Below are 26,456 nucleotides of genomic sequence, written 5' to 3'. Positions count from 1 at the left end.
AATAAAGCAGCCAGCTGGATATATTGTAGAGAAATAATTATTGCAGGCTTTCCGTAAGTTCTTCATTAACACTATTGGATGTGAACTTTGCAAGCAAATGCTTGGAGCTAGTCACTGTTAGCTATTCGTTAGACAAATGGATTAATAACTGTGATTGCTGGTTCATGTTTTTTCTGTGGTTTTTTTTTTTTAATCATTGAACACTTCAAACAGTATAAGTGATTTAAAGGCTTCCTTCTGCTGGGAGGGGAAAAAAGGAGCTTATAGTACTTGCTTACACTCTGCAGTTACTGGTATGATGTAATATTTTACACTTGTGTGAGTATAGATTTTGAATAAAAGAATTTAATTAACACTGAATAAATGTTCCTCATAAGGGGAAAATTCTCTAGTTCTGTTTCATTAATGCTTCATGCTTCTAGCAGTTAACTAATTTAATTTCACTCTTGGTGTTCAAGGTCTAGGCTTTTCTTTCTGTCTGTCTTTCAGTCTTTCTGTCTTTTAAACAGGGTTTGTTTGGGTTTTATCATGGGGAAGAGAAGTTTAGTCAGAGGAAAAAAAAACAAAGGGAAAGGTGCAAAATGTTTTTTTCTGTATTTGGGCTTGGCTTTGTAATACATGGTGAACATAAATCTATGACTGTGTGTAAAATATATGTAATGTGGAAAAAATGTGGAAAAAAAGGTATTTGAAATGATTTCTGAGACTGAAAGGCTAAAAGCCTGTTTTGAAAAAGTCAATTAAAAGGAAATGAATGATCTTTGTAATGTGACTGATCCTACCTACTTTTAATACTTTAAAGTAATCCTTGCACATACAAGCAACCCTGGTCATTTAATTTGGCTTACTTAGGGGTGTAAGGGTTTTGAGGATCAATGTGTAATTAGTCTCTTTTGAGTTTATATGTTTACGCAGTACAACAGGATTTTGTATCAAGTGCTTAAGTTCAGGATACAAAATGAGTGAAATGTGACAAATGTTCAGTGAATAATGAATATCCATTCAAATAATCTGTCAAGAGCAAAGGCTTCTGGTGTGGTTTTGCTGAGGCAGAAGGTTTAGTAGTGTCTAAGTAAAAAAATTAATGTAGGTCTAGTTTGAGGCCATCCTTTGAATATTGCTTTGCTGCAGTACCCTAGTTACAGAATGATGTTGCAGAAGCAACCTGAAGCTTGAGGCATGCGAGTCCCCCCTTCACTGCAGGCATTCTTTGTGACACTGCTCAAGTTTTAGGGTTTTTTTAATGTCTGTTCCTTGCCTTCAAATGAGGATAACAGCACTTATCTAACTCATGGAGCCTTTGTTACAGTAAATCCATTAAAGTCTCTGAAATGCTCAGATACTATGGTAATAGGCCATTTTAATACCAAAGTTTAAAAAAAAAAAAGGGAGGGGGGACCTAAAATCAAATGCATTTGCATTTGTTTATACACCCAAATGCATAGAAATGTATGGATGCGTACACACATTTTGAAAGCATAATTGATGTTCGGACACCAACATAACAGGTGCCTGGAAAATATTTAAAGGCCTTATTCTGGTAGTCTTCTTTACAGTTAAATTACACTGCAGAGTAATGTATCACTTGCTGGGATTTAGAGTAGTAGGCTTTGATATGAACTCAACAGCATTGGTGGTAAGGACAGTTATTCCAAGAGCTACAGTTTATTTACCCTGTCATAAAATATACCAACTGAAGAGCCAGATGATGTCCTTCCTTTATATTCTGTTTTGTCTTCTATGCACTAACAATATATGTATATTTTTTGTATACTAGGAAATATATTATTAGTGATTGTGCCTGTCTGTAACTGATGGACAAAATAAAGTTCCTGAAATTCAAATTGGATGTTGTGAGCTAATTATAAAGAATTTGGCAAGGCCAAGAGTATGATTATTTCTACAGTTTGAGGTGAACATTTTTTCTTTTTTTTCCCCCTAATTCAGTACAGTTGAATTCAAGCTTTTCGTGCAGAGTTTTTAAGTGGCTGTTTTTCAGTCTTTGCTGGTTCTTGATATTTATCTTTCAAAGCTGATAACATTTTGAGCAACTTCAAGTTATTTCATTCAGACTGTTTAAGATCATGGTAGTATCTTTAACTTTGGATCTTGTATGTTTCTAGCCACATTCTTGATGATCATCTGTCTGCATGATGTACTCTCTTTCGTTCACTGAATTTTCTTATGTTCTCCATTTGTTCTTTTGCATAATGCAGGTAAATTAGATTTTAATAACATTTTTTTAGTGGCCTTGCTCTAAGGAAGGAGTTCTAAACAGTATTTTGGAAGTCTTAGAGCAGACCAGTCTGCTAAAATAATTGTACTTCAGTAATCCATCATGATACCTCAAGGGAGATGTGAGTCCAGTGTATAATTTGTTCATATATACTTGTTCTTGATGGTAAAATTGGATATATCTTTTTAAAAAAAAAAATAGAAAGAAGATGGAAAATTGATTATCCTTGAGGTCATTAATGTTTTTGAAAAGGAAAATAAAAAGTGAACATGAAAATCCTGTTGTTAGAAGAAATCATGCTAGCTTTGTTTCAAATGATAAGATTTTTATCAGTACAGGACATTGTCTCATAATAGTAAAATCTAATTGTTATTTTCATCTGAAACTGGAAAGAATTCAATGGCTAGAAAAACAGCAAAATAAAGAGGGGAAAAAAGGAGCTTAAAAAGAATAATATGAACTGCAGGGAACTATGAGCTAAAGGACAGATTCATACTATATTGTAATATAAAGAAAAGAGGGTGTGATGGGTGGGGAGAAGACAAGTTGACCAAAGCTTCAAGATAATGTTTAATTTGGAAGTATTTCCTGTCTATTGCTTGACTAAAGTATCTTTCAAGTGAGTGACAGAGATTGATGTATCAAAGGAAGCTTAGGGAGCTAACTGAAGAGGGAAAATGAAATTTGCAATGTACCTAAACGCCTAAAAAAAAGAGCATAAAATGTGACTGAAAATGGAAAAATTCTGATCTGGAGGTTTTACAAAACTRCCAGAATATTTTTTTTTCTTGAAGAATGACCAATCTTTTTAAATGGGTTGGTTCACTTTAAAAATGAGTGCAGCAGAAATATATTCAGAATAATGCTGTACTGACCTGCTGCTTGTGCCTGTCTGAGAACCTGGAAAGAGCCACCTCCTGGCTTACTTGGTTCTCATGCTCTGCTAAAATAGCTTGCTGTTATGGTGATGTCTGTTATTGTGATTAATCATTTAAATAGGGTGAGTAGGGACCCAAAAAGGCCATCTCCATACTCCTATTGTAGGGTTGACTGTACCTCTAATATCTGTCAAATGTTGGGCTAGATCTCTTCAGCGTGGGTGAAGTTGGGGCTAAAATATTCGTCATAAATACATCAAGACTTTTTGCTGCTGCTATAATGCAGATACTAATAGCATGCAGGCACTTTGAGTTTTCTTCATCCTGAGGCAATAGTCTCTGTATAATCCCATTATCCCATCCCACTGAGACAAGCAGTCCCTAAATATTCTGTCTGTGTGTGTATGCATGTGTATTTGCAGTTGTCTTTTATTGGCACGACTACTTTAACATCTGTTTTGTTTTGAAATGGGTCTCATTTTGACCAGTTAGCCAGAGTGCTGCCAAAGCCCATGTGTGAACTGTGCTTTGCTGTGATAAATGAGTACAACTTGTCTCAAAATCCATTTGTTTTTTGCTTGGATTCCTTTTCAGAATATGATGGGTGACCTACTTTTGTGGGGATGAAAAATGGTTTTGCTGTTCCTTTGTGACATTATGGGTCTTGTAAACTGTTGCACAGTCTTTTGGAGTAGGTGGCATTATTAGTATGGGTATTAATTATTTTCAGGCTGCTGATGCATCACCTCTGCATGATCTATATTTGTCTCCTGAATGTTCCTCATCTCTTGCTAATTATAGGTGGTCTTGAGGGAACTGGCTTCCTAAGTTAAATAGACTAGTGTAACACACAGATTATCTTTGAAGTGTGTTCAAATGAGGCATGAGACAGTTGACTATGGCCTACGTGTATGTTAATACTCCCCACATTTTTCCACAGTTCTGGGACGGACAAGTGCTAATGCTGCTCTCCTCTCCCCGCTGGTCCCAGAGGAGCAAGCTTCTCAAAACCCCTTACCCTGAAAGCATGAAAATCTTTTTGTCCTCTGTTTCCAGGCTTGTTGAGCAAACTAGTTATTTTGTTTCTGCATTAAGAAACCTTAAATCTTTCTGTCCTTTTTGCTTCTCATGCTGCATCTTTCCTCTGTTCTTTATGTTACATTTTTTAAAAACAGATTTAAACTCTTCAGCATTTTTTGCTATTATTGTGACATCAGTCATCTGAAACCAAAAAGGGAAAGAGATTGTGTTTTTCTTCTGGTTGTCAATTTTATGGAATTTGCTTATCTTTATTAAAAAAAAAAAAAAAAAAAACTTTTTCCTTTGTCTCTGCTCTTCCACTTCCCCTCCAGCCCCCCAAAATCAGTAACATGAGAGGCCTAGTCTGAATATAGGATTAAGAACCATGAAATCCTGACTCTTTCCATGACTCATTGTGTGTCCTTCAGTAATCTGTTGTTATTATAGACAAAAGTTGTGCATAGCACTTGGCTGAAAARTTAGAAGCGTGGTACATGATCCAAGGAGATTTTCTAATTTAAATCCAAGCATGGCAAAAGTTGGACTGGAAGAAGAGATGGTAGAAGACAAATACTGGTGGAGTAGGTTGCTTGTGAGCAACATAATTTGTCTGTGGAGGGAGATGTCTATTACTAACAATTTCTTTTTTACTTGCAGTATGATAGAGGCCTCAATAAATATCTATTCTGTTAAATGTTGGACACACAACCCCTTGTTTCAGAGCCTTCTTATTTGAAATGAATTAGACAAATAAGAATTATAGCAGAATAGAGTATGTGCGCTATATAGATGAACTTATGCTCAACTTCATAAATCCAAACACTCTCCTGGAGGGTTTTTTGGGGACATGGGTTTGGTGTTATTGAATAAATGTATGCAAATGCCTGTCGTCTTACATCTCACATCTCAAAGTATGTGAACCTTTCCTCACAGTTTAGAAGAACTTGTGGAGATCTTTGCAGAGAACAAATGCCTGGGGGTGTTCCAGGTGGCATTATTTGGAGATCAAGGAGTCCAGATGGGATGATTTGCCTATATTTTCCATGATAAATCAAACATGAAAAATAACATCCAAAAGTAGCAGAATATGACAGAAAAGAAAGCTGCCTTCCATATTGCTTAAGTGACTTACTAGGATAAGGCTGAATGACATGAAAAGCTGTCTACAGGGCATGCTGCTTCAGGGTGTATTTCCAGACATTTTAATACTGTGTCCATTCAGCGTTCATTCACRTGACATTGCCTGTAGCTTTATTTTGAGTATTTTAATGGCTTTACAGTAGCTCCAATTGATGTTATGCCTAGGGCAGTAGTTTTACCTTCAGCAGCAAACTATTTAATCTGGTTTAACTTAGCCCTTCCATCTCCCCTGGCCTCTTGCTCATGTCATTTTGCCCCTTCTCTCCTCCTTCTTGTGCATGATCCAGTTCACTATGCAGGTGTGCAAACAGTTGTGCCAGTACAGCAAGGGAGGAAGTTTGTAAGAGCATATGCTCATTCCTTAAACTGCCTCCAAAGAAATGCATTCTCCTGTGTGGGACCAGGTACATCAGCAAAGGCTGTTATGGTCTTTGTAATCTTTGACATTTCCTTTGGGAAGGTATCACAGAATGGCTGAGGGTGGAAGGGACCTCTGGAGATCATCTAGTCCAACCCCCCTGCTCAAGCAGGGTCACCTAGAGCACGTTGCACAGGATCGTGTCCAGGCGTGTTTTGAATATCTCCAGAGAAGGAGACTCCACAACCTCTCTGGGCAACCTGTTCCAGTGCTCTGTCACCCTCACAGTGAAGAAGTTTTTCCTCATGTTCAGATGGAACTGCCTGTGTTTCAGTTTGTGCCCGTTGCCTCACGTCCTGTCGCTGGGCACCACTGAAAAGAGTCTGGCCCCATCCTCTTGACACCCTCCCTTCGGATATTTGTATACGTTGATAAGATCCCCTCTCAGCCTTCTCTTCTCCAGGCTRAASAGKCCCAGCTCTCTCAGCCTTTCCTCATAAGAGAGATTCTGCAGTGCCTTAATCATCTTCATAGCCCTTTGCTGGGCTCAGAAAAAAGGCTCTGCTTGGAGTGAGGGTTCTGGTTTTGAATTATAAAATGCTTAAGCTTTTTTTTTCTCTATGTTTCTTTTCCTCTTTTTGATAGCAGTGATGTATTGAGAGGAAGGATGTCAAGGTTCTGAAACTCAGAATCTTCCGATTCATGCCAAGGTATATAAAAAGATCATTGTCCTAAAGAGTCAGTCCTGCCCCTACAGTGGAAGTTACTGCCCCTGTAGCAGAGAGAGAGAGTTTGTTCTTACCTCTGTTTCCAGAGCATTAACATTTCCCCCTGTTGCTGCTGCGTTACTAGCCTGGCATGTGAACCAGATTAAAAAAGTTTTGAAAAAGATCTTTAGTATACCCCCTGCTCTGGGTTCTTTGCTCTCAGATGCTTGTCTGAGATTTTGTGAACAGTTTTTATTCCAGATGTTTGCAGTAATCAGTGTGGTTTGCAGTTAGGACCATGCAGAACTTGTATGTCATCAAGTTTAGTCCCCTGGTATTGCAGATAACGTCAGGTATCATAAATTAATCAAGCTCCATCTTAAAGTCTATTAGGTTCCTTGCCTCAATCCCTCCTTTTGGAAAGCCAGTCCAGATTCTTCCAATGGCTTCAGAAATGATGATTAATTCTGATGCATTCATCAAAACTCTGCAATTCTGTCCTGATAGAGAGTAAGTATTTACAGTTGTGTGATGGCTGTCAGATACAGGAATCCACAACCCATTTATGAATCTAAATTTGAGTCCCATAAGCACTTTGCCACATGAATAATTGGCTCCTATGGACAGTTGAGCTAAATGGAGCTGTTCAGAGCTATTCAAATGTATTTGCAACATCAATGATACAAGGCCAAGTTCAGCTTTTGAATAACTGTGTTATTGTTGCTAAAATTATTAGAATCTAAAGGATGTGTGAATTTGTCTCAGGTTGAAATTGTTTTTTTGGTTTTCTCCTCAAAGAGAGAATGCACATTGTCTGTCACTTTAAGACCTTCCTTACTGTCTTGCTAATATAATAGACTTGTTCTCTCATGGGTGACTACTAACAAAACGTACGTAGAAAGGATGCACCTTAAACATACTGAAGTCAAAGATAATTAGTTAAACCTGCTTAAAATGCAAAAATCATTTAATACCAGCAACATAAACATCTAGCATCTAGAAATTATATTACTAGGTTCTTCAATCAGTTGTTCTGCAGGCTACAGGAAAGCTTTTTAATAATGAAAGACACAAGGGACTTTAATGTAGTCTAGACAGCCATTTTAGATTCTTCTGATACTCTCATTCAAAGTTCTGACTTGAGAGTCAATAAGCCTGTGGGTTCCCACAGCTGAGGACCCATGCTGCAGACAGAGAGAGGCTTGCCTAAATCTCTTCAGTTATATTGTATTTATTATATACGTTATATTCTACTTTTACGTGAAACAGCCATGGGGTTTGGCAAAAAAACAAAGTAATAATAGACACCATAATCCTACAACACCTTCCCACCATAAATCTTTGCTTTTTAAAATCATTGCTTAATTTGCTTTTATTACTGGATGAAATTATTAGTACATCTTAATTAGAACAGATTTAACATGTGGGATTGAGGTTTCAGCATAGTCTGCTGTTTAAAACACTTGAAAGCTTTTATTTTTAATTATCTTACTCTTAGTCATTGTTGAGGGAAAAATATTCTAAAGAAGATGAATATTATATTTTATTATGAAGCTTCAAAATCAATTAACTCCTCTGTTTGCTAAGAAAACATCTGTTTTCCTGAGTTTGATCCCTGAAATGAATGGTTTCAGTTTTTCTTTTGACTGCAGCTGGAAAAGGAGCATGCTAGATCCCTACTAGAAAGAGAAATCATTTTGACCCAGTAATGGCTGTAGGAGGTCTTAATGGCCAGAGATCCACACTGCAAAAATACCTGATATAATTTAGGAGCCCAAATCTCGCTGACAGTGGCCTTAAACTCCTAAATCATTTGAGGTTTTGAAAATGTTTTATTACCCAGCCACCATTAAACAGTGAAATTGTTGTTTATTGGTGGTCTGTCCTTTTCACCTTAGACCAAGGGACAGCCCTGCTCAGACTTTGTCTTCGTATAAACCGATCACAGTGGGCACAGGCATTTTCCTGAATATCCCTTAGTTAATTGACAAATGATTTTGTATTTTCTTTTGGGTCTCTCTCTGTTTTTCACAGGGTACAAATAAATGCTATATTTAAATTATTTTTCCCTTCCTCTTCTTGGTTAGTGCTTTTATTGCTGCCATATCATCTTCCAAACACCTGTTCCCGTCTTAACTCTATCCTAATCTCTTGCCAAAAGCTGAACTCTAGGGTAGGAATGCGGTAGTCCCAATAAGGTGTTAAAAATAAAATAGTACTTGGTGCTCATATACCCCTTTATATACACAAACTAATGAGTCCTCATACYTCTGCAGGGAGGTGTGTATTCTCTTTCCAGTTTTAACTGTCAGGAAGCAAAGAGAGAATTTAAGCAGGTATTTTTTCCAAACTTTCTTTTTCCGGAAAGTTTTCAAAAGATAACCCGATGAAGACACCTGTTCAAACTGTCTGGTATTAAAGTACTTACTAACAGCATCACTTTGTCCTTTAATCTGCTCTACCTTTCTTTTGACTCACAGTAGATTTGCTGTTTGGACCTTATTCATTCCGTGTAAATGTGAGTACCCAAACAAATACCTCTCATTAAAAGAAATCACTTATTTATATTCATCCCTGCAAATCTTTTTCTGCTAATGCATCTTTTCTGTCATGCCTCTTCTGCCCCCTCCCTGCTTCTTTGGGCGTTTCAGATGTTTTTTCAAGTAGTGTTTAGTTTTGGTGTATTCAGAAACGGATGTGCCTGTTCTCCCCGTTTGGCCATTTCTCACCTTGTGGCTGTACTGTGTATGTGGTAAGCAGTTTCATCGTTACCTCAAAGTGTGTTCATGTAGCATTTGCGGAGCGATATTCTTACAAACTCTGTTTGCCTCTGTGTACTGGTTTCTTTGTCATCACTAAGGCTAAAACACTGCAGGAGAGAAAGATAATAGACCATTGTTTTGCTTTTGGTTTTTGGCAAACTTTTGTTTTGGATATAGATGAAACACAATTTGAAGACTAAAGCAGAAACTGGAACTTCTTTCAGCCAGAAGTAGTTGCTTGTTTCTTTGTTGCCTCTTCATTTTTAAAGCACTTTACCACAACACTTCTTATTAGAACTTTTCCTTAGTGACAGTTTGAAGACAGAACAGATGATCTCTGGTGCTACTCCATTGCCTATCATATCTGTGTTATCTGTTCTCTGGGTTTTCTATAGCATTTTGGTAAGAGGTGAGAAGGTTCTTACCAGTGTCCTCAAGCAGACCCTTAAAAGGTTGCTAAGGTTGGATGAAGAGAGTCAGAAAGATTTTCATTAAATTAAAATACAAAAATGCATTGACCACAATATTAGTATTTAATGTCTCTGCTGTCTTGCTAATGCTGTATCTTGCGGATGACTGTATTGCAATTATACTGAAGGCTATGGAGAGCATGAGGAAACCCAGATCAGATTTTTAATTGATACCTGCATGGTACCTTGATAATGCGCTGTACCACTCACATATCTTTTATTTAGTGTGAGTAGTTGTCTACACTCCAGTTTTTAGCAAGAGATCCTGCTTTCTCTTCCTTTCTCCCTGTGTTTCCAGTTCAGTACCTTGTTCTCCTCAGCTTTCTGCCTTACTTTTTCTAAAATCAAAATGATCTTAGCTTGCTGTTCTTTTSCTACTGGGGATGGGGGGGTATGGCCCAGGGAGAAAAGAAAGACAAGAAGCACCAACAAGAAACAGGCTTCTTCAGCCAGACCCTGAAGGTGATTCTGCCTTGCAGATCTTACCTGCTGGAACTGGTTGCAAATAATTAAATAATTTTTTTTTTAGTGCACTCTATTTTCCCAAGGAAGCAGTATGCTCAAGTCTGCATGGGAACTGAGTTTGCTACTATATTAAGTACTGTAATGCAGTATATGAGCCATAGCAGAGGTTGGAGGTAGATCTTGACCAAAGGAGCATTAATTGTGTGGGTCTAGGGGAGAGGACTGGATTGGTGTGAGGAGAAAAATGTTAAGGACAGGGGTTAGAAATAGGAAGTTTGAGAGGAGAAAGGGAAAACCTGAGTTAATGGGGTGAATGATTCAGTATTAGGGAATAAAAGAACAAATGTTAGTTTATGGTGAAGGATTTGAGCAGGAAAAAGAAGACTGTATTATTCATTTCTCTGGTTTGGATGATGCAGCACTTGAAAGTCACCTTCCTGTTTTAAACAGTTTGTTACAATACTTCAGGGCTGAAAGGGAGAGAACAAGGACAGGAAGGAAGGAGAAAAAGGCAGCCTAGAATCCAGCTGAACATTGTGTTGTGTAGGAAAGAACTAAAATTGATGCTTCTCTCACATTTGTGAATGCTTCACTCTCTTTAAGCCATAATAGGTTTGGAATACAATAACAGTGTATTTTGTTGAGGAGAGGATGCTTCATAAATGATGTGCGGAGGATAGCACCAAATGGCATCTAGAGCAATAACCATGCACATGAACAGAACGGCACACATCTTGGTAAAGTTATATTTCATCAGGAAAGAAGTCCATTGTGTGCTGATTTCCTCTGATCTCACACCTGACATGCACCATACCCTGTCAGCTTACTTTTGAGAGAGCTGATTTGATGATACTGTCTTTCAGACCTAAGGTTTCCGTGCCTGATACATATACCATGAAACTTTTGAAGAGGCATCAGTCACAATGCCATATTCTTAACTTGTGTGACTGAGGACACTGTAGATGGTTTTAGAGCTCACAGATCACTAGTATTGGTTTATATTTTACAAGCTGTATTTTAACTGATGCCTTCCAAGCAAAAGTAATAGATTCAAAATCTAGCAATCCTAACACACTAACAAAGAAAACAGTGGTTTAAAGTTCTGTGGAATATCTATCATGAAAAGCATTATTTTCTTACTGGTAATATAGAAATCGTGTTGGTTCTTTTTTGACCCTGTTCAGACCCTCTAGAAGTAGGTACAACTTATCTGGTCTGTGGTCACCAAAATGTATCCATGCATCCCTTTATTTAGACTTTTCTTTCAAAAGAGGTAAGACTATGTGCAGTGCCTTGTTCAGGGCTTTTTTTCTTCTTTTCCCCACTGTTTAAATACTGTCAAGACTGCAGTTTCTGGATACTACAGGAGAAGTGGGGTGCCACTCCATTCACCTCTCTGTGGGAGATAAGGCTGTGCTTTGGTATTGATGATACTGGTCAGTTGAAACAGATTCTCAAGAGTGCAAAGAAATCTAGTTGTACTGGAACTGCGAAAACACAGCAGAGCCTTAAATTGAAATGACTTTCAGGAAATTGGCCTGGAGCAAATCATGCTGTGGCAGCAAGCTGTGCAGTTGAAGGTGTGGAATGGCTAAGCTGCGCGTTGGAATGCAGGTCTCTGAAAGGGCGGCAGAYGCAATCTTCTCTGATTCAGCCTTGGGCAACACCTTTTGGTGGGGCTCAAACATTTTTAAGAGTTGCATCGTAGGTTCCAGTTTGACTTGCCAAGGATTAACCTCTTCATGTATCTCTAGCTTTAGGATGTGACTACATGAATAAGTTCTCAAGAAGCAGCGTGTGGGTTTGCAGTTCATCTGATACTCTGGAGTAAGCTCATAATGTTCTGACTTCTTGGTAAATGGTTTATCTCAGCTTCTCTGAGATGTACTGTATTGCTCTCTTGTATTTACTCTGGGATGAGAGCAGGCAGTTGCCCATGGGATAGCTAAAATGCTGTAAATTTATGTAGCAGCTGCAGTGCCTTGTTTGTTTTAGGTTAATGTCTGTCTCTCAGCTGCCCATACATGCATGTGCTCAAACAAATATCTTATCTACAGCAGTGTAAAACCACTTGATGCAGAAGAATACGTGCTGCTAAGATTGCTTGGTTAGCTAAGGCTGAAGTTCGCCATGGTCATTACCAGAGTATAAACCAAACATCATCTGGTGTTGAGTTAGAAAATCCTAAATTCTGTGGGTTTCATATCACAGTTGGATTCAGATCAGTAATTACAGTGCAATATTGGTACCAGTTTCCATCCTGTACTATGGTTTGCATTCAAGGGAGAAACTCTCTTTCAGCCTAACAAAGATAAACAACGCTGTTTCTGTGCCTGTCTTCATGATGTGTACCACAAGAAATAATGTCTGCAGTGGAAAGAAAACTCRTATAGGCTAATGAGTAAGACTTGGCAAAAGACAAAATAAAACCACAAAGTTTTGGGGCTTCTTGTATCTGGGTTTAAAGAAACAAAAGACTAACAGCATTCTCCAACTCAACCCAAAAAATAAATCTTTCTTCTTCCACATGTAGAACTCCTTTATCTAACAAAAAAAATTGGTTGTCTTCATACAAAATAAAAATGTCCAGAGATTGGATTTATTTTCTCCTGTCCTTGCAGCTGCTTATAGGTTTCCCTCTCAAGCTTGGGCAAGCTTTAGCATGCAACTGTTATGTTAGCAAAAAGATAGCCTACGGTGCACGTACACAGCCTGGGACTTCGGAGGGATCTCTTGCGTTTCTCATTTGTCTGTGTCACATTTCAAACTCATCTTCATTTTTACGAGAAGTTAAAACTTCTAGGAACGATTAGGTGAAAGAGTGCCTGATGATTTATAGATGGGTTTATTTTATAAATCCTGAAGGGGCATCATCAGCTTGAGAAATCATATTTAAAAAATAAATCCTTGCCTTGGTTACAGTTATTTCTACTGACAATTAAATATAAGGAATCTAAGTCCCTTTCTGCTTGTTTTTTTAGGTTATATTTTACTTTTTTCCCAGCCTGGACAGAAGAAGAAAATGATTATTCAGGATGCCATATTCCTAACCAGTTTCTTCATGTAGTGAAGACTAGAAAATCCACAAATTTGCAGTTCCTTTCATATGGTACAGGGGGGAATTTCCCTCCCCCAGCCTTACCCTGGAAGCATTGGGGAATTTGGCTGTTTAAGTGGTAGGTCTACTGAAGCCAAGTTTTCCCCAGCTTGCACTGCCTCCTGTTTTCCTCTGAGCTGCTGTAGTAGTGTGGCACTGACCAAAACCAGCTTTCCCATAAGACCTTAGAGCTGCTTRAAAATGCTTCTCTTGAAGATGAGAAATTTCTTGCGAGTAAATATGTGAAAGGATCACCTTCAGCTCTTACGGAGCTAGTGTGGTAAGAGTCTACCACAAGATGTCCTCTCCTCCAGCCCCAAATCTGAGCCCTATAGGGATTAGTGGGTCAGACTGCAAAGCTGCCATTCCACATTCCCTTACTAAATCCAGTTTGCAAGGTTTTAACTCATCAGGATAACATAGTCCCACAACCTCTGTTTCTGTTGACTTTATTATCACTGTGACCACATAGTTCTGTGCAGTGCAGTGCTGCCATGTTTGGCTCTCAGAGTACTGGAAATATTTTAGTTTCTATCTCCATTGGAATTCAAGCATAATAGAGATGGTCATGAATGCTTTTATACTGACTCTAGACTTTGTGGACTCTTGTTTGATGTAATATTTGAAACTTGGTTTGTCCAACTGTATCCATTCAGTCAATCTGTAATACTGTTTTAGTGAACTTTTGCAAGGAGTCATATTCCTCTAGTGACATTTTTGTTTGAAATTATGTTTGTAGGTAAGTATCTAAAACTTACAGCCTAGTGGTGTGAACTTCTGCTCCTATCAGCACAGAGTGGTCCTTCTACAGTTTGCTTAATCCAGGAATGCCAGGGAAGAGTAATTATATAAAAAATCTTTTTCATGTTCTGGTGCATACTTAAAACCAGAGTTCTCACTACATGACGTTTAAAGCATGCTGGGAAACTTTCCCTGTCTGAGAGGAGAACTGGAATAATACTTTTTGATTGGTTGTGATAAATGGCTGCCATTGATCGACTGTGGAGGGGATTTTAGAGCACCCAAGTCTACTTATATGACCTGTGTGGCATAAGGGAAACAGGAATGCAGTGTCATAATTTTCAGCTATCATCCAAAGAGTCTGGAATGTGGAAAAAAAAGAGAATAAAACATCAGTGTAATGGAGGGCAGCTGGGGAGTTTGCAGACTGCCAGGAGGCTGTCTTGAGGCAAGTAAATCCCACATTGCTAAGGTAGGGCCATGCCCGGCTCCTGTGTTGCTCTCGTTCTTCTGGTATTGAATATGCCCTCTTCCTCTTAAATTTGAATCTACAAACACCTTTTCACTCCCCAGGAACAGCTTCAGAGGTATAGTGATAGTAAATAACTGCTTGGTAGCATTCAGTCTGGTAGAGACAGCTGCTTTTTATGGGTCTGGGGATTCAGTGGGGGCAAGCACAAATATAGCAGTTAATATTCTTTCAAGTCTCTGCTTACCTAACACAATCTGTTTTGTGACTATTCATTCACACTGTCGCCAAAACATCTTTCTGGAACAGGTATTTGTGCATCTCATCTCAGTGGACTTGGTCCCTAACATCTTGGTGAAAAACAGTATGTAAACTGTGCAGTGTGGATAGGCAGGTGGTCTCAAAGTTTTACCGTGATTATTAGAGTCAGTTGCCAATATGGCCAAGAGCTGCTGATCCACAAGTTAATTGTAGCAGCTGTAAGACCTAGTTGTTTCTGGTGGTGATGCAGGAACCAGAATAATGCTTGTGTGCCTCACGGGAGACAGGTTCTATCGACTCCTCCTGTCCCTCCTTAGCAGGCATGGGAACACCAAAGGTTGAGCAGAGTTTATCAGAAAACAGGTATTTATAGAGCTGGGGCCTGGACATGGTACAGATGCTTTAATCCTCTTGTTCCTTGATCTGTCTTTATTTTACAGCAGTGTAAAATGTATCAGGCAGGATTAAGGCCTTGTCTACATGTTTGTGCACTTGTTATTGCTGTAGTTGTACCAGTGTGTTATTAAATAAGTTTTCTTCCATGTAGTCTCACACAAATGTGTTTATATCACCCTGATTCTTGTTTCAAGGTATGGGTGTATTCTATGTATATGGCATCTTGATGGCATCTTGATGGCAGTATAATTGCAAGCACCCAAACTGTTGTATTAATTGTAGTTATTAAGAGTAAAACTATAACACTTAGCCCTAGCCGTAGTGTTTGTGGCAATACAAGTCTGTATTGAATTAGACTTTGGTCTGAGGCTTGGAGCATATGTTACCTTCCAAATCTGGAAGAATATGCTACTCCCAGCTTTTCACTGTTGTTGCTACCAGCACTTAGTCTCTCTGCTATGATCTGCCAGCAGAATTGTTTGTGCGAGCCCTCCCTTTTTTTTTTTTCTAGGATAAATCAATCGGAGTAGCACAGACCAGAGTTTAGCATACTTATCTAATTTCACCAGACACTATGAAGAAAGCTTGAAATGACCTTTTGTGGGGAGTGAGGAACACTAACTTGCAGCAGAGGAGATACCATTGAACCTGTGAAGTTAAATTCTTCTGCCAGCACAGCTGGATCTGGAAGCAGTGGTCTGGCCACTTCTTCCTCAGAAGGTTTTTCGTTTCCTGTACCCATGCACTGCATGGCAGTGCTTGATGGCTTATTAGTTATGAGAGCTAATGAATACAGCATTTGACACTGAATATACACTGTGGTTTCAAAGGTGTATGATCAATGTTTCCTCTACAGGATGATTCAAGCATGCTTGATTTCACACTAGCATGTGTGCAGGATTAAAGCATAGGTATCTGTTTATGTTCAGACTGTCTGCTCGCTTTAGATGTGATTTAAGATAGCCATGTAAGTTATGTTCCACTATGTAGTGTTATAAGCTGTGTACAATGTAGTGTTATAAACTGTGCGATAGTGTTTAAAAATTGGTCTAATGTTCAAAGAACAGGAAGACTTAAAACTTCTTTTACGTATTTAAGCCTCAGTTTTGAGTGTGGTGGCAGAGTTTTGTTCTTCAGCATGCAATGGAAAAGCAAAACCAGAGCAGTCATATTTCAGGAAGCATTCATAGGTTTAACAGGTTTATTAGTTTCTGCTGAAACTGAATCGTATATAACTACTTTTAACCCACTATTTCCTTTATAATTATGCAGGAGTAAACAGAAGTACAGTTCCCCCTGTACTACTGAATACTGTTGTATATCTTCTACCTACCTGTGTTTAACTACTAGGAGAGGCATAGGTATTAGAGATTGTGCATCCTCAGCTTTTAGAGACACACACAGGGATCTTTATTTGTGCATTGTTCTCTTGGTCTCCTTTTGAAGGGAATATAAATGTAAGAACAATTTAAATGTTTGTGTTAGAGCATGGGAATGCATCTTTTGACATATGGGTTGTTTTTCTTTTTTGATGAAATAAGAATCTGGCTTCTCTATTTCTTGCAGCGGATTGAAAGGTTGAACTTTTTTTCCTTTGCTAAGCTGAGAAGATAATTTTCTCCTAGTACTACATTTCCTGTCTATTGTCAGCTCCACAAAACAGATTGTGTGCACTGGACTTGCAGGTTGTATTTCTTTAAAATACGTTGTTTAGCTATTCTCACCTCTGCTTATTTTATACCAGTCATCCGCTCTTCCCGTTTGCACTGTGTTACCATTTTGGGTAGACGCATGCACCTTCTGCCATCTGGAACAGCCTTCTTTTATCTCCCTAGTTCACCAGGTCTCCATTGCTTTTCAAATATTTTCTAAAATTAAACTTTTTTCTTTCACCTGTTATTCCTCAGTGTTTTTCGACTCTGTGACTGGATGCTTAACTCGCTACGGAATGCCTTTACCCTGATTTCTGTGAGAGTTTTATTGTACGAAGTAGGAAAATGCTTTGAGATACAACTTGATGAAACACTCTATAAAATAATGTTATTAGAAAGTTTCAGAAAGGCTGAACCTATAACCCCATCTCTACCTTCTCCCTACCTAGGAAGGAATACTGCCAGCCTCTGTTTCTGGAGTTTATAGTAAAAAGACTTCCACTGGCATGCTGCTGCTGTTTATCTTATTTTTTATTTTTATTATTATTATTTTTTTTAAGTTGTCACAGAGACACAGAATCATTGAGGTTGGAAGGGACCTCTGGAGATCACCTGGCTTAACCACCTTGTTCAGAGCAGGGTCAGCTAGAGCGGGTTGCTCAGGTCTATGTCCAGTTGGGTTTTGAGCATCTCCAAGGATGGAGACGCCACAGCCTCTCTGGGCAACCTGCTCCAGTGTTTGACCACCTTCACAGTGAAGAATTGTTTTCTTTTCTTTAAATTTCCTGTGTTTCAATTTGTGACTGTTGCCTCTTGTCCCGTCACTGGGCACTGCTCAGAAGAATCTATCTCCATTTTCTTTACTCCCCCCAATCAGGTATTTATATGTGTGGATAAGATCTGCTGTGAGCCTTTCTTTTCTCAGCATTGGATGGCCACTAATTGCCCGATATAATTGTTTCCTTAAACAAAAAAAAGTTTCAACAATTTATGCAGTGTGGGGCAGTTGGAAAAAAATGGTCAGGAAGCACGTGTCCTGCATTTTTTGCTGGGTGCTCTGCCATTTCAATGGATGAATCACATTTGGGAAGTATTGGGAGGTATATATGTATGTATATATATGTAAGCATATATATATATACACACACACGCACATAGCCGTGAAAGGTGAATGCTGCATTTCCTCAGTGCTGTGTTCCGGCAGAGAGTACTGAGGAAACAAAGCTGAGGGCATCTGCTTTGTTACCTTTGTTTGTGTGATGTGGGCATTGCTAAAGAGAAGTAGTTGCAAACAGCGGGTCTTAAATGGAAAGGCACAACTGATCAAAGAGATCAGCATGCAGCAACAGCAGACAACCCAGCATCATGAGAACCCCAGTCGTGCTGCAGRGGTCTGGCATGTGGCATTGACATAAATGCACTCTCTGTCTAGAGGTTTTTTCTAATTTTCAGTATCATTTGCATGTAGTCTGGAGTATATTTAACAGTTTAACGTTTTGCATTTTCCCGTTTTCCTGGGAAATCTAAAAGAGCAATGACTGTGGAACTGATTCTAGAGTTGAGCATAACCTGCATTTCTTAACTTGTTCTGTTTCTGATAATTTGTAATGCTGTTGTTGCTATTTTATCATTTATAAAAAAAGTGAGTTTGTGAGATGTATCGTTTGTATGTCTCTGGTGTTCGACTGTACTATATATAGAGATACCTCTTTAGAAGGCTTCAACATGTAGAATTTGTGTTCATTCATTCTCCAAAGTTCTTAGCAGCTTCTGGCATTGTGAAAACTAATGAGAGGGAGTGCTGAGATGCACTTGATACCCTGAGATAGAATAAGATTGTCATCTTCACAAATAAGTGAGAGAAAATGAAAAGCCATGTCTCCTGTCATATAAATAAGTGTGGCAGGTTACAAAAAGCAATTCTTTCAATGGATTAGTATTAGCTATCTTAAAAAGGGTACAGTGTGCTGAGCTAAAAGCAATAAAAAAATCCTTGCATAAACTGATTGGAAGGCTGACATTTGTTGCAAATTTAGTGATAAGCCTTAGTTTGTAGATCTGATAGCTGTTTGGACTTTATTTTTCTTTCAAAGTTTTCCACTAGCATTGAAATACTGGATTTGTGGACTTTGGTGAAAGAGTTGTTACTAGACCTTGAAGACACCAGTAGTCATCCATCTTGCAGAGAAAGGATTCTAACAGTTTGAGAATTGGGGGAGAACCACTCTCACTTTACTAGACTTGTAATTTTGAAGCTGGTGCACAGTTACAAGATGTATAATCTAGGAAATTCATATAGAAATTACAGGTATAGACACCGACAAATGATTCCTTTTGATGTTTTTCATTTTATTCAGCAGTAGGGGAGCCTAGCAGTCCAGAGAAACATTACATTGCAAATAAACACCTTGAAGGAGCGAAAAAGCATATTATAATATATAGGAAATGGACAAATTAAACAAATATATCTTCTCTAATGATACCATCAAAGGAGCCAGCATYGTTAGGCTAGCAAAAGCTGCCCAAAGTTTTGAACCTGGTGTATTGAAATGATTATTGTTTTTCTTGACTGTTTTTCTGCCTTGCAATGCCAGGACAAATTTGTGGCACTGTTAGAGTCAATGTGAGTTTTGGGCTTTTTTACTTAATTGAGGCCAGAATTTCAGCCCTAACCTGTGCTACTTAGAACTCTTCTGCATAGGTAAGGTTTTACATTTGTTATTGCTTATGTGTCTGTCTCTATTCATATGAGTGAATAAATCATGAGAAAGGTCACAAGCATATTGATTTTTCTCTCATTTTATGTCTTTCAGAGTGGGAGTCTTTGGCCTACTGGATTAATTATCCTACACTATAAGTAGTTTCTAGCCTGTACAGAACTCCTTGGCTGAGCTGACAGAAATGTTTTTGATGTAGCAAATTTCTGTTGGAAAATGCTGATTAAGCTGAATCAAAACACTCAGTGGGAATTTGTCAATGTGGTGAGATTTTTAAGGGAAACTAGGCAGATTCCAAGGCTGGTGAGCTGGCTACTTGCTGGCCAGCTTCATCTACAGACATTTCTGGAAATTTATGTTCTGTGTGAAAATTCTTATTTCAGAATTTTAGCTTCAGTTTGGAACAGGAACAGAATGATTCAGAAATGCAGAAGCTTTCCTGGATCTCAGCTGTGCTATCTGTACAAGCTCTTCTATGTAGTAACATTGCAGCTTTCTAATAGATTACTGCTGTTGTTATTGGAATAGGGAAGGAGACATTAAGCAAGTGAGATGACTTGATTATTTTCCATTTTAGCCAAGAATTGCTATAGTCGCATCCCATTCATGCCTTGTATTCAGGTTTAGGTGTGGATTCTTTGTATGAATAATTTTCTGAGAAATCTCTTAGATATTTTAAGCTTGTTTAATTCTTTGCATCCTCTAAAGGAACATACAACTCCCTCTTAAACATTCTTTGGCCATAGAATCCAAAATAGATGTTATTTTTACTCCTTTTTTGCCCTCTGTGCTGAACACTTGGTGATATTTTATGCTTTAATTCAGTTGCTTCTGATTGATCATGCTTCATGCATTCTTTAATTACAGTATCAAGCAGACTGGTGATTGAGGGTCTTCTGTAAAAATCCAATATGATATTGATAATAATTTGAATCTTCACTTAAGTGACTGATCCATTGCAATTGAAAAGAGCATGGAGAGAAAAAAAGAGGAGTATATGTATTATATGTTTTTTTTTCTTGTGTGTTTTTATGGGGAAGGAGAAACATGTTCCATTTTCAGCATACTGTTAAAGTAGCCTGGTAGTCTTTTTTTTGTCCTTCTGTGGTGACATCTGTTCATCTTCTCTTCTGTCTTTGTGATTAGCAAAGTGTAATACTTCCTCCCAATTCAGTATCTGAAGCAATCTCCTTGGCATATAAGAATCTTGGCACGTGATTGCATTTCCAGTCATTTAAGTTAACTTTCTGGGTTAGGTCACTGCCAGTTCTGAAGAAGGCTATACAAATACAAAACATGGAGGGGAAGCTGCTGCATGCTTGTGACCAAGAACAAATGAGTTAGGACACCAGAAATGCTTTTTATATTTGGTAGGTTACCTTCTGTCTAAATAGCTATTAATCCTAATCCTAAGAGTCCACTTAGTGCACTAGAGAGAAAAAGGTAGCTCATTTGCAGTCTTCTGAATCAGGTGCAATTGTTTGTGTCTTCTCCCCCATGCTTGCTTTGGGAAGGATTTTTTTCTAAATAAAAAGTTTTGGATTGGTTCCTGGTCGCTTCAAAATCGAAGGTATTTTTTCATTGACTTTAGAATCAGGATTTCACTCATAGCAACTAGCAACAACATTGTTCAAACAAGCTAATACTTTGGGCAAAACAGGGAATGTATTGGAGATTTAATCTAAGCTACTTTCAGAATACTGTCAGATAGCCTTTTAAGATAGACAAGATGAACACCTTGTGCTTTGTTATTCTGAGAGAGAAAAAAATTTTTGACATGCAAGCAGAAAAATGCATGTACTTGAATTTCCTATAGAGGAGTACAGACCAGAGAGCTTTTGTAATACTTTTTGTTTAAAATGTGCACACTTCTACTCTTGACTAAGTTCAGCAATAAGTGCAGTGCATGATCAAAAAGAGGGAGTTTGGGAACTTTTAGGAGATACTTATTAGGTAGAAAAGTAATAGGAAAGTAATGCTGCTTTCAAATACAGCGTCTGCTCTTTCAGTACAGTACTGAACAACTTTGCATTAATATATTATCCTTTTTTTCTTTAAGTGAAAAGATGATTCTAATATATACTTTAAATGAATTGAATGAAATATCTTTGTTTTACCTGCAGTGCTGAGACTAACTACGGTTTTGTTTTTGCTTCCTTTTACAGGTTGCCTTTTTGAAGATGTGAAGAATCCAGATATATATGTTGAAAACTCTTCTCAAATTCATCTTCAGCAAAAATGTACAGCTACCTTCCAGTGGTGTGCTTTCTAGAAAAGAATCTGCTGGCGATACAAAACAACATTTGGGGGTGCAGGGGGTATTCTTCACGTCTGGATGCGTTTCAGAATTATAAAACCCAAGACGGAGTACATTCCTAGATGTCATTCTGAGTGCGATTTATCTGACATGTTAGAAAGCTGGGATGACTGTTACTATGGTGCCTTCATTGCCAAATGAATACATAGAATTATCTATGTACCCAGTACTACCTTTATGGGACAGTGGTTGATAGTCACTTACATGTCCTAAGGAAGATGAACAACTGGTAACAGGGAGAGATTCTGAAATATTTTATGTTGTGAATGCTGAAATAAGCTCCTTACTTTTTTGATCTGGTAAAGTTAGAGGTCCAGTTTAAAAATAAAAAAATCTGTTTTTTATTAAAATTATATATTTATGAGGTATGTTGTTTCCACATTAAGATCTCTCTCCCCTCTTGAGAGAGAAGGAAGACGGTTTCCATATTCCTGCACTTTGGACAGAATTTGATGAAATTTATAATGTTTTGGAGAATCAAGTTTTCATGGTTGCTTGGAATAATTTTCATAGAACTTCAAAAAAGAGTGTGTATGTGAAGGGTGCCTTTGCAGAAACCAATGGAGACAGAAGATAATTGTAGCAAGTCAGTACAGCTTCCCTAAATTGTCCTTCTCTGTTGTGGATGCTTACCTGCCTTTCGTGGGAATGACAGCACATTTTCATTAAAAAAAAAAAGAAAATCTTTTGCTATTTTAAGTTTTGGAGTGGACTGCTTGCTTGTTAGCTGGCAGCAAAAATTTTCACCTCCCCTTTGCCCAGGAGGACAGAATGGTATATCTGCAAGGGCTAAGGAGAGGGAGAGAAATGGCTTATTTCGGTCTGCRCAGACATCACTGTGCATTCAGCAGCTACTCTGAGCTCTGTTTTGACAAAGTCTATGGCTTGAGCCGTAGGGGAAATACTTGCTGCTGTTTAGTTGAGCTCTGTTTTTACACGTGCATGGAACTTGCTCCCATTGTGAAACTTTCAGAGATGCTCCTTATGATGCATCCACAAGTCTGTAGTGTTATACAGACCATAAAAGTAGAAGGGTTCAAACAGCAGTTGTGTATTTTACACAGTTCAACAAGACTGACCACTGTTGTAATAGTTTTTCTACTAGATTTTGGAAGGCTTAATAAACCTGCTGTTTCAGGGATTAAATCAGCCTTATAGAGAGAATTCAGAGATCTCACGTAGGAGGTAGATTGTCCCATATCTGCCTAGGCTGTCTGCACCCTTCTGTAAGCAGCTGATACTGACACATCATAGTCAGGTACTGGACTAGTTTATCTGACCTGTGTTGGATAATGTGGCAATTCCTGTGTTCTCAAAATGTATAGAAAAAGATCTCCAAAAAGAAAAAAAAGGAGAACCTGTTTAAGTAGGCTGGCTTTTTCAAAGTTCATCTTTAATCTCTTAAAACAAAAAGATACTACCTTGTTGGAAGACAGCTGTATAAAGGGAACTGATTTTGAGGAGGATATTCTTGGTAGAGGAATTCTTCCAAAATTTCTGAATTTCATGGAAACTTAACATGCCCTTTACTCACTTGATGATGAAATCATTATAATGTAGGAACTGACCCTGCAAAGTTTTGAGTGCCTTCTGTGAGCTATTAAGTATCCAACGACAAGTAGCTGAGGCCTCTCAGCACCCATCCTGGGCATCTTATTTTTCTGTTGTTATTTTAGTTTTCAGTAGTCAAGGAAGAAAAAAAATATTCCGAGTTTTGTATTCAAGGACTAGATTATCTAGCACCAGTGTATTTTGTCTGTGCACCAGTGTTTAGTCATTTTATGAATAAATATATTTTCCAAATCAGTTTACTTTGTTTATTCTGCTCAATTTCTGTGACAGTTTTGGTTTCCCAGAATATGACTGAGCAATTTGCAGAGGGAAAACATTTATATCACACAGAAATATCCAACTTTAAAATCTTTTCCAGCCCGTTTAAATGACCCTTATGGGGTTTTGCATTGATGGAGCAATCCTATGTCAAACAGTATTTGTGCTTTTCAGTTTAAGTCTCTGTTGTGTGCTACCTTATCTGGTGTGGTGGCCATAAACAGTTAATCTGCCTGTAGTAACATATGTTGTTCCAGGATGACAAGTGCAGACAGATACTTAAATTGTTTCACCAGCAGTATAGAGTTTTTTTTTTTTTTTTTTTTTTGGGGGGGGGGGGGGGTGTTCCAGAGATGAAGTACTAAAAACASAAACCAACCCCTTCTGCCTGGTTTATCACTTCATGCTTCTAGCGTGTCAGTGCTGCAGTTTGCTCAAAAAGGTCTGGAGAAGCAAATGCTGAGAGAGCACTAAGCCCAGCGTGTGCACTTGTACCGCTAAGCTCTCTGGGAGCTTGCATGCTGCCTACGCATGGTTAAAATTTTCCATTGTTCTTTTTCACTCAGTACACTGGAAATGAAAGTCATGGATTGCCCAAAGGAAAAAGAGTAAAGTACTCTGTTCCAGCTCTCCTCCCACTTGGGGACACTTTCCTTCCCCAGATTACCAGTAGCCCTGGTTGCCTGTCTATGTCCAAGCAAGGGGCAGGACAGTTGAACCTGCTCTGTGGAAAACATGTTTCCCTTTCCTTGGTTCTCATCCTGGGATCTCTGTTAACTTTTAACTTTTACTTTATCTGGAAAATATCAGTCCACATATGGCAATATATAAATGCCTCAGAAGGATTTCCATCTGAAAGCAGGTTTCTTTGGCCATGTTCAGAAAAAAAAGGAATGTTTTTGAATGTTTTTGTTTTTTCCAAGTTAACAGGCAGTTATTCAGTGAAGAACTGTTTCTGAAGACAAGTTCCCTTGCTYCCCCCCCGCCCCCCAAGCTCCCCAGATCGCCACGATCTTCTGCAGAGGCAGTAGTGGATTTGAAGCTTGACAACTTAATTTGACACTTTCTTGCATTCTAGCCACTTTATAAGAAGAGAAATTTGGCCATTTTTCCAGGGCTRTCTTAGCAGTGAACCATGGAGTACCCCATAAACAACGGACCTGGATTAAGCAAAACTCTTGAGTTCCGCTCATGGCTCCTTCCTTGGCCGTGGCCTCTCACTGCTCCCTGCCTCAGTTTCTGTCTGTAGAGTAGCATTACAACATTTTCTTGTTGAAATCTGCTTTTCGAGAGTGACTGATGAAAAGTTGTACAAGTGCAAAGTACAATTAGTTACTGTGTTATTCTCTTAGCATCTGTAGTGGCACATCGTACAGTTTAAATGCCATGTTTGGATACATCTGTAGCAGAAAGCTTGTTTAGTTTTGAAGTATATAGGCAAATTTGGTATCTCCGTGCAGATGGAAAAGTATGCACCAAAATAGGTATTGGTCTGGAAGCTGTGGTTTTTAGAAAATTATTTGTCCCACTTACTGCTTCCCCTGTCTCCCCTGTACTTTGTGTCTGCCTGTTACACTCTGCGTTCTTCGTGGCAGAAAGTCTTAATTTTTGCTTTCTGTATTGCCAAGCACAGTGTTAGTCTTAAAGTAATAATAATAAATCAGCAATGACATTAAGAAGTCCCCAACTCACATTAACTGAGATAGATGTGCATCCTTTCCTAATGTGCAGTTTCCAAATAGTGTAAGGCAACAAGAAGATATTAAAAATGTCAGCTTTAATTCTAATATGCCATCAAGTTATAAAGATGACTGTTGGTGTGGTGCTCAAAACATGCCTATCTATCAGACCAGTACTGTCCTCTCCATAAACAAAGACAGACAACAATATTGCTTCTGATATTAATGGGTTGTAGGGTGTTTATATTACTGTAGGGCTTGTTACTTTTTTAAAACAAGTTTGACCATTATAATTAACTGGGATAGTTAGACTGGCATAGCAAATTAAGTCCCAATGCGGTTATTTTAATTCCAAAATTAGGGTGACTTTTTCTAGTTTAGTTTAAATCCTCCTCCAGAGTACTTCAGGATAAACTGAGTAATGATAATGAAGGGATTGATGCAGGGAGCTCTACTGGTATTACTCTATCAGTTGAAGTGCAAATTCTAGCTTAACTCCGTATCACTTCTCTGCAGACAATCTTTTAGATATAAAGAGCAACTTTAATTAAAATTTAAAATAGATATTTTTGCACTTTAGCATTCTGAATTTAAATGCAAATGTGTTTCAGTAGTTTTCTTATATTTTACTGCCTTCAGTTTTGTTCCTTCAAAATATCATTTTATGGTTTTGATTTTATACTTTGCATTCTTTCATTTTTCTCCTAGCCATTTGTGTTCCCTTAAGAATGGCAGGTAACTTGTTTGAAGTACTGCATCAGTTCATTTGCCTGATTCCTTTAGGTTTTCCCCCACCTGTTTGCTTGGTAGCATTATATCATTTGTCATAGAAGCACTGTAAAATCTGCAAATGGACAAATTAATGGAAACATTGAGCAGCTGTGTCTTCACTAGGCTTCTCGGGTTTATTCTTCTGGAGCAGGATAAATTGCCTTGTGACAGAGACTGTGCAGTGTTAGGTAGTTTTCCCAGAATATCAGGAACTCTACTGGTCCACATGCTAATTACTCAGTAGCAGCATGTGTGTCCTCCCATATCTGACTGTGACACTAAGCATGGCATTTTGCTTATTGTGGACAGCAATGGCTGTGTTCAGATCCTGTGGTATTGTGGCTCAGTATGTTCAGATGATGCACTTTTAAACGTGACAGTGATCGTATTGTCTCGCTGTCAAATTGTGTCTAGTGGCGTATGCTCTAATCTCATCCGATCGTGTAATGCACACATGGATTGTGCAGCTCTGTATACTGCGTTCTGAATG

The 26,456-nt window shown here is 38.3% G+C and overlaps 1 protein-coding gene across 4 annotated transcripts in view; it reads left to right on the top strand.

Annotated features, from left to right (window-relative positions):
* UBE3D (ubiquitin protein ligase E3D) overlaps positions 1 to 23,497 on the top strand; it is an 85,594-nt gene extending 62,097 nt beyond the window's left edge. The window contains exons 10-11 of one of the 4 annotated variants that reach the window (XM_026080250.1): positions 20,626 to 20,739; positions 21,535 to 23,497. In XM_026080250.1, the coding sequence (XP_025936035.1) occupies positions 20,626 to 20,694 (69 nt within the window). In that variant the 3' untranslated portion in view covers positions 20,695 to 20,739; positions 21,535 to 23,497. The other 3 variants (XM_026080255.1, XM_026080251.1, XM_026080253.1) reach the window with 3 other exon arrangements.
* Positions 23,498 to 26,456: the final 2,959 nt, after the last annotated feature.

This window comes from Apteryx rowi, unplaced genomic scaffold (genome assembly GCF_003343035.1).
Source record: "Apteryx rowi isolate R43461 unplaced genomic scaffold, aptRow1 scaffold_512, whole genome shotgun sequence".
NCBI lineage: Eukaryota > Metazoa > Chordata > Aves > Apterygiformes > Apterygidae > Apteryx > Apteryx rowi.
This window is presented reverse-complemented; position numbering and strand designations above follow the sequence as displayed.